The 13013-nt window shown below is 36.5% G+C and overlaps 1 protein-coding gene across 1 annotated transcript in view; it reads left to right on the plus strand.

Moving 5' to 3' along the window:
• Positions 1-944: 944 nt before the first annotated feature.
• Positions 945-13013, plus strand: part of LOC104516929 (trafficking protein particle complex subunit 12-like) — a gene marked incomplete at its 5' end in the record, with an annotated part of 39065 nt that continues 26996 nt past the window's right edge. The window contains 3 exons of the mRNA XM_010161436.1: positions 945-1058; positions 1907-2045; positions 11256-11368. Coding sequence (XP_010159738.1) covers positions 945-1058; positions 1907-2045; positions 11256-11368 — 366 coding nt within the window. The remainder of the gene's footprint in view (positions 1059-1906; positions 2046-11255; positions 11369-13013) is intronic.

Raw genomic sequence — 13013 nt, forward strand, 5'->3', positions numbered from 1 at the left:
ACAGTTTTCAGTTACATTTATCATCATTTTTTATGTATTTAAAGAATTATTTTAAAGAAGATTACTTCCAGGAACAAGATGGGTTTTTTTTATAATGACCTGCTGGATACATGTCTCTTGAAAAACTCTTCTGTATGATAGAAAAGTGTGATAGCTTAAAACCTGTGAAGCATTAGGTTAAGTTTTTGGTAGTGTTAGCTATTTACATGGCTGCATTAGCATATACAAGGCAGAAACATTAATAGCATGACAGTTTGACTTGTCTAACTAGGAATGATTTTATGTTTTATGAATAAGAAATAAATATTTAAGAATGTTTTGAAGTTAGCCATGCACTGGAAATTCAGATGTTTACGTTTTATAGGTGAAACAACTGTTATTGTTCTGAATTTATCATTTTATGCATTGTTATTGTTTCTTCTCCGTTGTTCTAAATTGATAGGAATTCTGTGTTTTGGGCAATGTTAGGAAAAGTCTATCTTCATTAAACTAATTGCACTAGAGGTTATAATCTGAAATACTGCAGTCAGTGAGGTAGGAATAGGTGTTAAATACTTTGTAACAGTAGTGTTATAAGTATATACTTGGTTATAACTTTATAACATCCGTATGGCAATTTCTTTCTTCTTTTGAGGCGAAAACAAAATTGTGAATATTATAGTATATTCAACTGTATTAGCAAACATGATACAGCTTTAAGTTTAGAATCCCGCGTGTTGTTGTATATTCTTTTGTTTTAGTGATCTGTTAATATGAATGCTTGATTTCACTTTTTGCCTAATTAGACATGCAGCTTTGACAAATGACATTCAGCTTCTCACCGACCAGCGCTCCTGACCTTGTCATTATTACTAATGGGAACATGTAGCTGCTTCAGGCAAAATAAGCAGTTGTGCATTTTAGGGACTTTATGATTTTGCTACTTACTCTTTTCTTCTTCCCAGAGCAGTAAAAACTGGAGGGCGGCAGTTGACTTTTGTGGGCGGCTTCTAACTGCACACGGTCAAGGCTATAAAAAAAGTGGACTACCTACTAACCATACAACAGATTCTTTACAGGTATGTTTAAAGATACACCCTTGCCGCTTTTCTCCCAACAGTATTCACAGCGGCTTTTTTTTTTTACATGATTAAACTTCTTTTCCTAATTGTTGCCTAAAATTGTTACTGATGTTATTAAAGCATCACAGCAAGTCACTTTTTCTCTTTGCTTATGTAAAGTAGGTCTTCATTTAAAACAAAATAATTTTTTTAATTAAAATTCTATCTTGACTGAATGTTTTTTAAAGGTAATCACTCTAGTAAAAAGGAATAGGTTTTGCTATCTTGGAAGACTCGCTGTGCTAAAGTCCATGGACACTAGGTTATGAACTTAGTAGTAATATTTCAAGTATTAGAAGTATGTTTCATGATGATAAGAAAACAAGAACCCAAATTAATAAAGATCCATGAAACATTGCAAGTGTTTTACTGAACAAAATGTGATACATGAATCTGGTACTAATAACTATAAAGATCATGGAATTTCACCAAAATCCTAAAACATTTTAAGAATTACATAAAATCGGAAAAACGATTAAAAATCAGATTGATAACTCTTACATGCTAACTCAAAGAGAGCTTTTCTAATTTTGAAGCAGGCTAGTTTTTAAGATTCATCTTCAAAATCTCAGTACCTTTGCAAACAATTAAAACATCCATCCTCTGTGTTTTGTGTTAATGATCATATGAAAAGTATTCTTTGAAAGACCATGTAAATATAAATCCTGATTCTTATCAGTAAGTAACATAGAAGCTCTCTTTACCAGAAAAACTTAGGAAGTTGAAATTTTATTTGGATGTGGATTGTGATTGAGACTAATAACACATCTTGTCTTTCCCCTTTTTTTATGTGAATTAATTTTTAGCTGTGGTTTGTGAGACTAGCACTGCTGGTAAAACTGAATCTGTTCCAAAACGCAGAAATGGAATTTGAACCATTTGGAAATTTAGACCAGCCTGATCTTTATTATGAATATTACCCCCATGTATACCCTGGACGAAAAGGTAAGATACTTGATTCATAAAATGCTTTTTATTTTTGCCATTTTTACCACTTATTATACTATAATGGATTCAGGGTTTTTTTAAATTCTAAAGCATCAGTGGACTTTGGCTTATTTCTTTTCCCCCACCCCAGAACTATATGATTAACTACTGTGTTAAAGTATTGTTTGCATTATGGAGGTAGCAATAAGGAGTAACACTAAAGGGTAAAAGTAATTCCATCACTATATAGGTAAGCAATGCCTTTCATAATGCTGATACAGCACCGATTTAAAAGAGAAATGTTTTTAACAAGCAAATATAATAAAGTAGTTTAGTTCTAGGGTATTGAAATTAAGAAGACCCAGACTGTAATCGTTCATTTCAGCCAGAAACAGACCGGGAAAGGTCATGAGAGAATTTGTGGAAACACAATCTATAACCTACTTGTCTTAAGTTCATTCAGGTACTATAAACATGCTTTTTTTAATACTTCTATGTCCATGCACTCGTTTTAATGTAGGTGTTTTCTTCTTAGTTTTCCTGGTTTCTAGGATTTAAAGGGGGAAAAAACCTAACAAACAAACAACTAATTTGATATTTTTGCTTTAAAAAAAATTATTAAATGTAATATTATTTGTTTAGTAATTGAACCTAAATAAAATTCAGTAATTTACTATGTATTCTAGTATTGAAGAAGAAAATAAACACCACCAGCCTCAATTCTTCGTGTTTTTTCTGGAGTTACAAATGCACGACTTCACACTGCTGACAATAGCCCATAGGTTAAGCAATAGTTCCGCTACCCAGGTTATTCTAGTCCTCCAGGAACATGGATTGAATCACTCCTGTTCAGGGTGTTTTGAAATTTTGGGTTTTTTTCTAAACCTGTTATTTAGGCATAACTAACAGTGTCTTACTGTTCTTCAGCTTTCGTATTTGAACCACAGTGTATAATAAACCACTAGTAAGTAACAGTTGTAGTGTTGATGCCAGTGTGTTTCTGAAAGATTGAGAGCCAACAAATAAAAGGGAACATTAAAATGCTGTTTCATTCTTTTATGAGATAATTTGGTGTTGTTTCTGGTTAATACAGGAGTAAGTTACAGAAAAGTTAAGGCTACCAAAATCAGCATTCTAAAGCTACAGTAATTGAGAATAATTTATTTGGAATTACAAAAGAAAAATAAAATCATGCACAAATCAAAACAGGATTTTTAATCCCTCGACCAGAGGTTTGTATGCATAGGGGTGGTTTTTTTCCTTTCTCCTTTTCACTGTGCTTGTGATGATGAAGCATAATCTGTATTCCTCTAACATGACATCAGTCTTCTCTTGTCTGCTGGCAAGTGCCTAAATAAGGAGCATACTGTTAAATACTTAGTTGTATGTGCTCTAGAAACTGGTTTCGTACTGTACACCTTCCCCTGAACTCTATTACTGATTCTAGCACAAGGTGTTTTTTAAAGTGTGGCTTGTTGCAACCGTTGAGATACACTAGTTTGTGCTGCAATAGGCTGATGATTTCAGGTGGATAGTGACAGCATTAAAAAAATATATGTTCTATATAGATAAAATACATATATTTTTCTCTAAGTGGTGTGAGTCTAGACATCACAACTATTGTTTTAGCATATTTCACTAGGTACATATCACTTTTATGACTTTTCTAATATCCACCGTCAGAAGTCGTAGCAGAAATACATGAAGAAATTGATACTATAGTTGGTTGTCTGAGATTTCATTATTTATGTGTCCTTGTTTACTCAAGCTGTGCTCTTAATTTGTTTTTTAAATTCAGATCCCCTTAAAGGAATCCTGTCATATATGGTCTAGAACTGTCGTTCAAACCCGTGTTGTAAACAAGTTTTCAATGCTGATGTCTAAGGTGAACTGTAATAAATTATCATTATTACATTTAATAAGCTTATAAAATAGCAAAAGATGTAATAACAAGCTTCTCCTAAGTCTGTTGACACACAGACACACTGTGCTTGCTGTGAAAACACTCACCCAGAAATTTTCACTAATACCTGCAGAAAGCATTTTACAGATGTCTGGACTGTATGTAGTGCAGACATCTGGACTGTGTATAGTACAGCTCCAAGGTCTGCCTGCTCTCTGCCACTTGGTCCTGCTTCTGAATGTCAGCCTATGTCATGAGGAAGGACAGGAATGGGTTGCGGAAATTACCTCCTGTATGCTTTCACAGTAAACGTAGTGATGCCTCTACAGTGGCATTTGGCCATTTTGAGCCTACTGTCCTCTTCTCTCCTACTGGCCTATGCTAGTAGGAAGCAGCCTTGCTGAAGCTTCCCTACCTTTTTTCGGTGTGGTTTTGAAAGATGCTATTAGATTACTCCTAAAAATCTCCTTATAAATTACACAAATGTGCTGTTGTAAAAGCGTGTAAAAGTGTGTGTGGCTGTGTGTGAATATGAAGGCAAGGACATACCTACATCTCTGTGTATATGTATGTATAAAGCAGAATAACTTTCTGAAACTGGATTGGCTCTGTTTCTCTTTTACCCAGTGAAGGAAGGCTTTGTTTCTGTCTCGTCTTTTTTTTTTTTTTTTCCCCCACTGTATAAGAAACACTTTCAGCAAATGGTAATTTACCCTACTGCGGCTTTTTGGTACTTATGATTGTTGAATAAGCTGTAGAAGGCAGATCAGAAAGCATTTCTGGTTACTGATTTTGCAACAAGAAGATACAAAGATAAAATGGATAGCCATTGGACTCCTCATTTTTTTAGCTCTAAAGGAGCTACAGATGAGGGCTGCAGTTTGAATTTGATTGACACGAGGTGATGTTTATGTTATGACAGTTATGAAAATGTGCAGCTGTTCATAAAGAAATAGAAATTTAAATCTGTGATCTTAGAAAATTCTACCTGATCTTACTGATTCCATCTGTTCCCATGCTTTTGAAGTACCCACTTTCAGCAGACCTTCTTTCACTTTTTAGTTTTGTCTTTTGTATGCTGATAATCTGTATATGAATTAGATTAATTCATGCCAAACTGACAATCAAACACCGTATTTGTTGAAAAACATTTATTTAAAGGTGATAGTTAAGAAAATAATTGTCTTAAACCATTTTTCCATTATGAATTTTTTTATAGAAAAAATATTGTGAAACCTCTGAAGAGGAGCAGCAGAGGTCAGCTATAAAACACCAAGCTAGACTAAGACTTATTTAACTTAAAAATAACATTTCAATACAAAGCAGTAATTGTAGGGTATTGCCGTTTGTTGAAATCATCTAAGCTTTATTGATGTGGTATTGCCATGTAAGAGGGCGTTAGTTTAGAAATCTGAAGCATCAAGTAAAAAGCAAAATCCATTCTCCTGTGCTCTTAAGTAAACATTTTAATTACAGGATATGCTGATTGTTTAAAATATTTCCTTGACATGCTGCCTTGTTAAATTCAGTACTGAGTGAAATATAATAGAGGACATGGGTTTGATGCCAAACAGTTTTGAAATCGGCAGCACATGCCAAAATTCAGTGTTTACATAAAATTATGTTATCCCTAGTAGGATATCACAGGAATATGTATGCCCACTTTTATAGGAACCTATTACAAGGATAGGTTACATTTTAGATCATAGAATCACAGAATGGTTTGGGTTGGAAGGGACCTTAAAGATCACCTAGTTCCACCCCCCCTGCCATGGGCAGGGACACCTTCCACTAGACCAGGTTGCTCAACGCCTCATCCAGCCTGGCCTTGAACACTTCGAGGGATGGGGCATCCACAACTCTGGGCAACCTGTTCCAGTGCTTCAACACCCTCTCCGTGAAGAACTTCTTCCTGATATCTAATCTAACCCTCCCCACTTTCAATTTAAACCCGTTCCCCCTTGTCCTGTCACTACAGGCCCTTGTAAAAAGTCCCCCCCCCAGCTTTCTTGTAGCCCCTTCAGGTACTGGAAGGCTGCAATAAGGTCTCCCCGGAGCCTTCTCTTCTCCAGGCTGAACAAGCCCAACTCTCTCAGCCTTTCATCACAGGAGAGGTGCTCCAGCCCTCTGAGCATCTTTGTGGCCTCCTCTGGACTCGCTCCAACCAGTCTGTATCCTTCTGATGTTGAGGGCTCCACAGCTGGACACAGCACTCCAGGTGGGGTCTCACCAGAGCAGAGTACAGGGGCAGAATCCCCTCCCTCGACCTGCTGGCCACACCTCTCCGGATACAGCCCAGGATACGGTTGGCTTTCTGGGCTGCCAGCGCACACTGCTGGCTCATGTTCAGTTTTTCATCCACCAGTACCCCCACATGTGTTACACTGTGTGCCTTAATATGTGGCCTGACAGTAAGCGAGTAGGTGAAACCTTTCAGACAATATAATGTCATTCTTAATCTAAGAAGCATGTTTATTTCTGTTACAGTTTAATGTTAATGTAGTCAATCTTAGTTTATTGTTTTATTTTTTCCCCAATGTAACTGTGTTTATTGAGGCAAGTGTAGGTGGTTGGGTTTTTTTTGTGCTGTTAATCTGCTTTTTAATTAAATTTTGTACTCTGAATTTATCAGCCTGCCTTTCAGGCCTTCATAACACTATTATTATTGATCTACTAGAGTCATCAACAAATGCTGTTTACCTTTTCCCAATGGTTTTCTTGTTAACCTAGACAATGTAAAATGAAAATTACAGTGTTTTCTGAAATCTCAGATACGCTTATTTTAGGTCTTATCTCTTTTTCATTTGTCACTAAAATGTGTACATATCAGAAGGCTAAACCTCTGTGTCTTGCAAGACAGAGTGGCAGCTGTGTTTTTGTAGATTTGTGTGCAGTTTCTTTTTCTGTCATATATTTTTAACAGGAATGGAGTCCTCTGCTGTTCTTTCAGCCTGTGATTCAGCATGATATGGTGACATCGTAGACCAACACATCCATATCCTGTTGTTTAGACCAAAATTCTTAGCGAGCTCAGAGTTAACTGTTCCAAGTCAGCACTTTCTGTGATTCTCTTATATTTTGCTATTTACATTTTTTATCAGTGAACTGGTGTGGCTTTGATGAAAATTCGCAAGAGTCATATCACAGTCTGCCTTTGCCTTTTTCACCTCCGATTCACCCCGTGAAGCTCTGCTGGGCTGCATTTCAGACCCGCTGTGCTCACACTGCTCTCTTCCACCATGGTACGCACGCAGGTCACCTTGCTGAGTCCTGTGAGAACAAAGCTTCATAACCACCCACCCTGGGAAAAGATTTTTAGTAACTTGCTGTTGCTTCTTTAAGCTCTTTCTTGATATTTTTGTTTCCAACATGTTCAGCAATGATTGTTCCATTTTCTTAGGTTGAGAAAATCATAGATTTAGATTTTGGGTTCTGGAGACAATACAGTAATGGAGAACTCGGGGCAGGGAGGGGTTGTCAGTTTTTACACAACTTTAGAACCAGGAGTTAGAGAATTATTTTGCTGAACAGATCTCTTCACATGCATTTTTTATTACTGCCATGTATTTCTTCCTGAGAAGTGTATGGAAATTGTATTAGCACTTTATGTAAGTAGCAGTCACTGGAAGCTTTACCAAATCTAAAGTAAATTCATGGTAAATTCATTTTTTTTAAACCAGAAAATCCATTTATTAGCATTGGTACTGAATTAGACGTACTATCCATACCTCCAATCATTTAACTGAAAAGAAGCTTATTTGGAAACAGGAACATACCTGGGAAAATGTACTTCACCAAAACTCTCAGTTTCTTTTTTATTAACAGAATATTTAAGGAATATGTTTGGATGAGTGACTTGGATAAGTGCTGCAGGTTTCTTATGAGTAATTTGCTCTTCTGATTTGACTTGAAGTTACAAAATGTTCTTTACATGGAGCAGTAAGACAGGCTTACCAGCGGTAAAAGCTCATTTCTTTTCTATTCTTTTTTCCCCATTTACCACGCTTGTGTGAGAGCATGCATACAGTTTTGTGCTTTCTTAAAAAAAAAAAAAAAAAATAATCTGCTCTTCTGAAGGATTATAAGGGAACTGAGGAAGAGGGCAGAAACAGTTGGTGTTTCTGAAATTTTAAATAATGTTAGCAGCCTGTTTAATAAGCAGTAAGTAACAGAAACTCACTGGATAGATTTGCTGGATACTTACAGTAAAATTTCTTGCAAGAAACTAGCTATGAGTTTCAAGAAAAAAGAAAAGAAACAAATGCTGGAGTTCTAGATACTCGTGCATGAAATAGGAATATAAATTCTGGTTTTAAAAGTCATTACACTGATGACCCTTACACTGTAGGCCAGCTTCCTTCTGGTTTTGTTTGAGAGATCTGTCATCACACTTGATGCACCTGCTGAGGATCACACTGGGATTTGGTGACATGCTATGAAGGAAATACTAAGTGGTTGAGAAATAATACATTACTAAAGTACATTTTGAAGTAATATAGTTCTGAATGCCTATTAGAACAGAGTTCTTAGTTTTGTTAGGAAATAAATCAGATTCTTCTGGTGTCTAAGTTGGCCTGGAGTCGCATTCATCATTCTGACATCCCCTGACACCACTTCTGATGATGCAGATTGGTAATGGGTTATTCCATCCTCTCACATGGATCTTAGTAGTGTTGCTTCATTCAGCAGTATATATGATCAACAATTTACAAAATATGCAATCCCAAAAAGTGTTCTACCAAATGTTATGTAAATTTTATAAAAATGGATAACGTGAGACATGTCATCTGCTTTCCATTAAGTACCCGACTATCTCTACATTGAGCTGTTCTGTTACCAATTCAGATTTTCTGTATGAGTATTTATGGAGTTGACCTTTTGCTGAATTTTACCAGAGAATATAGTGATACAAACTTGTTTAGAGTGGAAAGTGCTATAACTCAGTCATTAACCAAAAAAGTTGCTAAAACTTTAGAATCACAGCATGGTTTGGGTTGGAAGGGACCTTAAAGATTATCTAGTCCCACCCCCCCTGCCATGGGCAGGGACCCCTTCCACTAGACCAGGTTGCTCAAAGCCTCATCCAGCCTGGCCTTGAACACTTCCAGGGATGGGGCATCCACAGCTTCTCTGGGCAACCTGTTCCAGTGCCTCACCAGCCTCTCCGGGAAGAATTTCTTCCTGATACCCAATCTAAACCTCCCTGCTTTCAATTTAAACCCGTTACCCCTTGTCCTGTCACTACAGGCCCTTGTATAAAGTGCCCCCCCAGCTTCCTTGTAGGTCCCAAATTTAAAAAAATTAAGACTACTTTCCCCCAAAAAACAGTAACAAACTAGCTGTGTTTAGGCCCTGCTTTTTTTTGGCAGCATTACCACTGGATGATGGAGTTAGAACCTGCTCACCGGAGGGGTGGTAGATGTGCAACTAGTCGCAGGTCACACTTGCCTCTGTAGGTTTGCAGGGCAGGCTCTTAAGTTTGCAACATGTCTACAAAGCAGTTTTTCTGTAGTGTTCTGGTACAATATTTACTCCCTAAATTATTTTTGCCTTCCTTTTCATTGTTGTTCACCTCACACACTCTGTGTATCTTCACTTGTACACCTTCAGTAGTACCTGTACGCTAGGTTCTAGTCAGGATACATGCATAAAATATTTCACATATTTTCTTACTGGTTGTATAACCTTTTACACTTCTCCTAATAGAATTTCAAAGGCAGTTTTGGTTTCTAATCTCTATCCACACATGATGATGCATGAAACTTATGTGTGCATCCATTTCGGGAACATGGCAGCCATGGAAGCCATGGGGGATAGTTGACAATGGCAAACCAGAATTTATGTAGATGTATGTGGCTTACTCTGAAGGTCATAATTAGTGACTTTTGTGATTAAAATTTTGTCAACCTTTAAAAATTGTCTAGAGGCAGTGACTCACTATATAGCATTTACCTCTCTGACATACAAGCCTGTTAAGAACAGGTGCAGAAATCTTTCTGTAAAGCTCCTGAGTCCTATTTTTGAGGAGAGATGAGGGAAGAAGTGACTTGAGAGGAAAGTCCCCATAGAATATGTCTAAAGTAAGCAAATTTATGATGTTAAAATATTAGGACTGTAGCACAGTATTTTGCAAGACCTATTTCCCCATAATGCTAGCTCTGATTTGTTTTTAATAGTAGCTTTTAGTTTATGTTCTGTATTATTGTCTGTATATCATGATATGCAGTAATCTGACAAGATGTTGCACACACTAGGATTCCCTAAAGCTTCTGAAACTCCCCTGAAGTCAGGCAGGCTGCTTATAAACTTAGAGGGTTGGGTCTTTCTTAATAATGATAATGATAATAATAATAATAGCAATAAAATTAAAATAAAAATACGTTTCTTTTTCTCCCCAAATATTGCTTAAAATTCTGTGCCTAAACTTTGATGTTTTCAATAGACCAGAAAATACACAAAATGCATTATCTTTATGAAGAGTCAGACAGCATAGAGTCATTTAGTAACTCTATGTGGAAGGGCTAACATTAATGAAGTAAAACTGACTAAAACTCATCTTGAGAGCAATGGAATGGTCTCTGCTCAGTGTAATGGACTCAGACCATTACACAAACCTATGGACATTATTAGTAAAAAAACAAAGTATTTTGTAACATATTTTAATTTCCCAGAGGACTTGATAAATTTTTAGATTTAATGTGTCTGTTATAATAGTATTGGTTTTATTCTTCATTTTAACATTTTTATTTCTTTCAATTCATGTTGTTTTTTCTGTAATATAGGGGCCGTTCATATCCGCATCACTGGGAAAAGCATTACATAGTGGGTTTGCATGTCCTGGTTATGTAACTTTTTCACAAGGATGCTTTTAAGACCAATAATTTATCTTATTTCTTCTGCATTGATTGTAAAATATACATAATTATTAAATGCTAGGAGTAATGTTGTAGCTGCAACTTGAGTAAACTTCCATTTTTTCAATCCTTCATTTTAATTAGTTTATAAAAATCTTTAATGAAACATTGTATTTCCATTCACAACTTAGTTTTGAAAATTTGAATTAGTTGTACCTTTGTCTTGCCTCCTTGATTATGGTTATATATATGTTACCTATTGAAAATATTCTACAATATGTCACATATTGTAGCTTAGAAAGAGTTTGCGATTTTCTCATCTTTCACATATTTCATCAGGAGAAGAAAAAAGATAAGAAGGTAAAATGAACTTTGTCTTACACACTAGTGAAAAATAAGTTGTGTAATGTAGGCAAATCAGGAACTGGTTATTACAGCTAACACATTTATTAAAATTAATTATGTTTCTAGGTTCCATGGTTCCCTTCTCCATGCGGATTTTACATGCCGAACTTCCTCAGTACCTAGGAAATCCTCAAGAATCACTTGACAGACTGCATAGTATGAAGATAATCTGCACCCAGGTAACGGCTTCTCTATACAATAACATTTCTTAATGCTTAAGAAATATATTATATTGTCCTCATAAAGAACAGTAATTAAGGCCAGGCTGGACGAGGCTTTGAGCAACCTGGTCTAGTGGAAAGTGTCCCTGCCCATGGCAGGGGGGTTGGAACTAGATGATCTTTAAGGTCCCTTCCAACCCAAACCATTCTGTGATTCTGTGACATTTTTGACTCCATCTTGATACAAATAAGGAATTCACTAATAGAAATAATTGCTTGCCTCTTCCATTTTAGAATACAACCTTCTCTCTGTGTTAGCTCTGACTAAAACAAGTAGAAGTGTGTACAGCACAGTTCACCTGCTTTCGTGCTTTTGCCATACAAGACATGGAGGACAGCAAGCATGAGTGTTTAAGGGCGAGAAGGAGAGCTTTCCTCCTTCCCTCAGCTGCACCCAGCTTGCTGCAAACACAGTTGTTAATGATCATTACCCCTCAAAAATAGTCTTGATCCTTCAGAAATAGTCTGAATAGCTGGGTTTGGAAACAACATTCATTTGGAGTATAAATACAACCTGCTGAGTTTGTTTTGGGGTTTTTGTTTTGTTTTCTCAAGTGCTGTAATACAAAATAATGGCCTAAATTATAACATGGGATTTGTTGGTACTGAAATTGGAGTGATGGTGTTATGAGTACTGACCTTGCCAACTAAACCCAACACCCTGACTGTTAAACATTCATCCTTAAATGTTTTTTACAGAAATTTTTGCCAAGTAGTCTAATGCAAGAGAGACTATGGGTATTACAACCTGGTAAACCCTAGAAGAAATGCAGCATTATTGTTTTATCTGTGACACTTGAAAGTTGAAAACTGTAAATAAGACAAGTACATGCAATTAATTTTTATTTTCAGTATGCCTTGGAAGTTTCCTATATTTACTTCTGAAAATAACTGGGATAACAGAAATGCAGGGATTCTATAATTGCCAATTTTATAGCTATAATGGCTTTATGTATATAATATCAACTTGGTTCTAGCACAGTAGTGCATAGGTAACCCATGTTTTCAGTAAAAACCCCCAGTTCTTTGTATTTTGAAGGAAAAAGCTGAAGGGTTTAGGTAGCGAGACTGCAGAGCAGGGCCTTCATCGGCCATCTGGCTAACTTGGTTGAAATGGCTGTATCCCAGTTACAGTGTGATCAGCTATGATTCTCTACAGATTAAAGATTATTGGTCAGGAGAAGAATGAAAGAAAAGGAAATTCACACCCTGCGCTTCTTTACAAGACGTTTAAGGCATCTGCAACCTTGAGGTGGCTCTGCCTGTGGCCTTTTCCTTGAAGTGCATATCCTTAGAGCATACCCAGTGTACCGAGGAAGCTTTTAAACTGTAATACAGGATTTGGTTTGAACATGAACTAGGCTGATTATTTGTGTAAATGAAGGAAGAGGATGTGTTGTAGAAGATGAAATAGAAATAAAGGAGATGTACAAATTAATATATACATATTTCCCTGCCTGCTGAGTTCTTGAGGAACAGGTCTATGTTCTCACGTTCTCACTCCACCAACTGCTAGTGACCTAGGTCACTACAGATTTTGTGTGATCTCTTGTGCCCCTGGGCAAAGCTTCTTTGAGACTGGCTGTATGTCTTCCACTAGCTC

Source organism: Eurypyga helias, unplaced genomic scaffold, assembly GCF_000690775.1.
Source record: "Eurypyga helias isolate BGI_N326 unplaced genomic scaffold, ASM69077v1 scaffold3561, whole genome shotgun sequence".
In the NCBI taxonomy this organism is placed as follows: Eukaryota; Metazoa; Chordata; class Aves; order Eurypygiformes; family Eurypygidae; genus Eurypyga; species Eurypyga helias.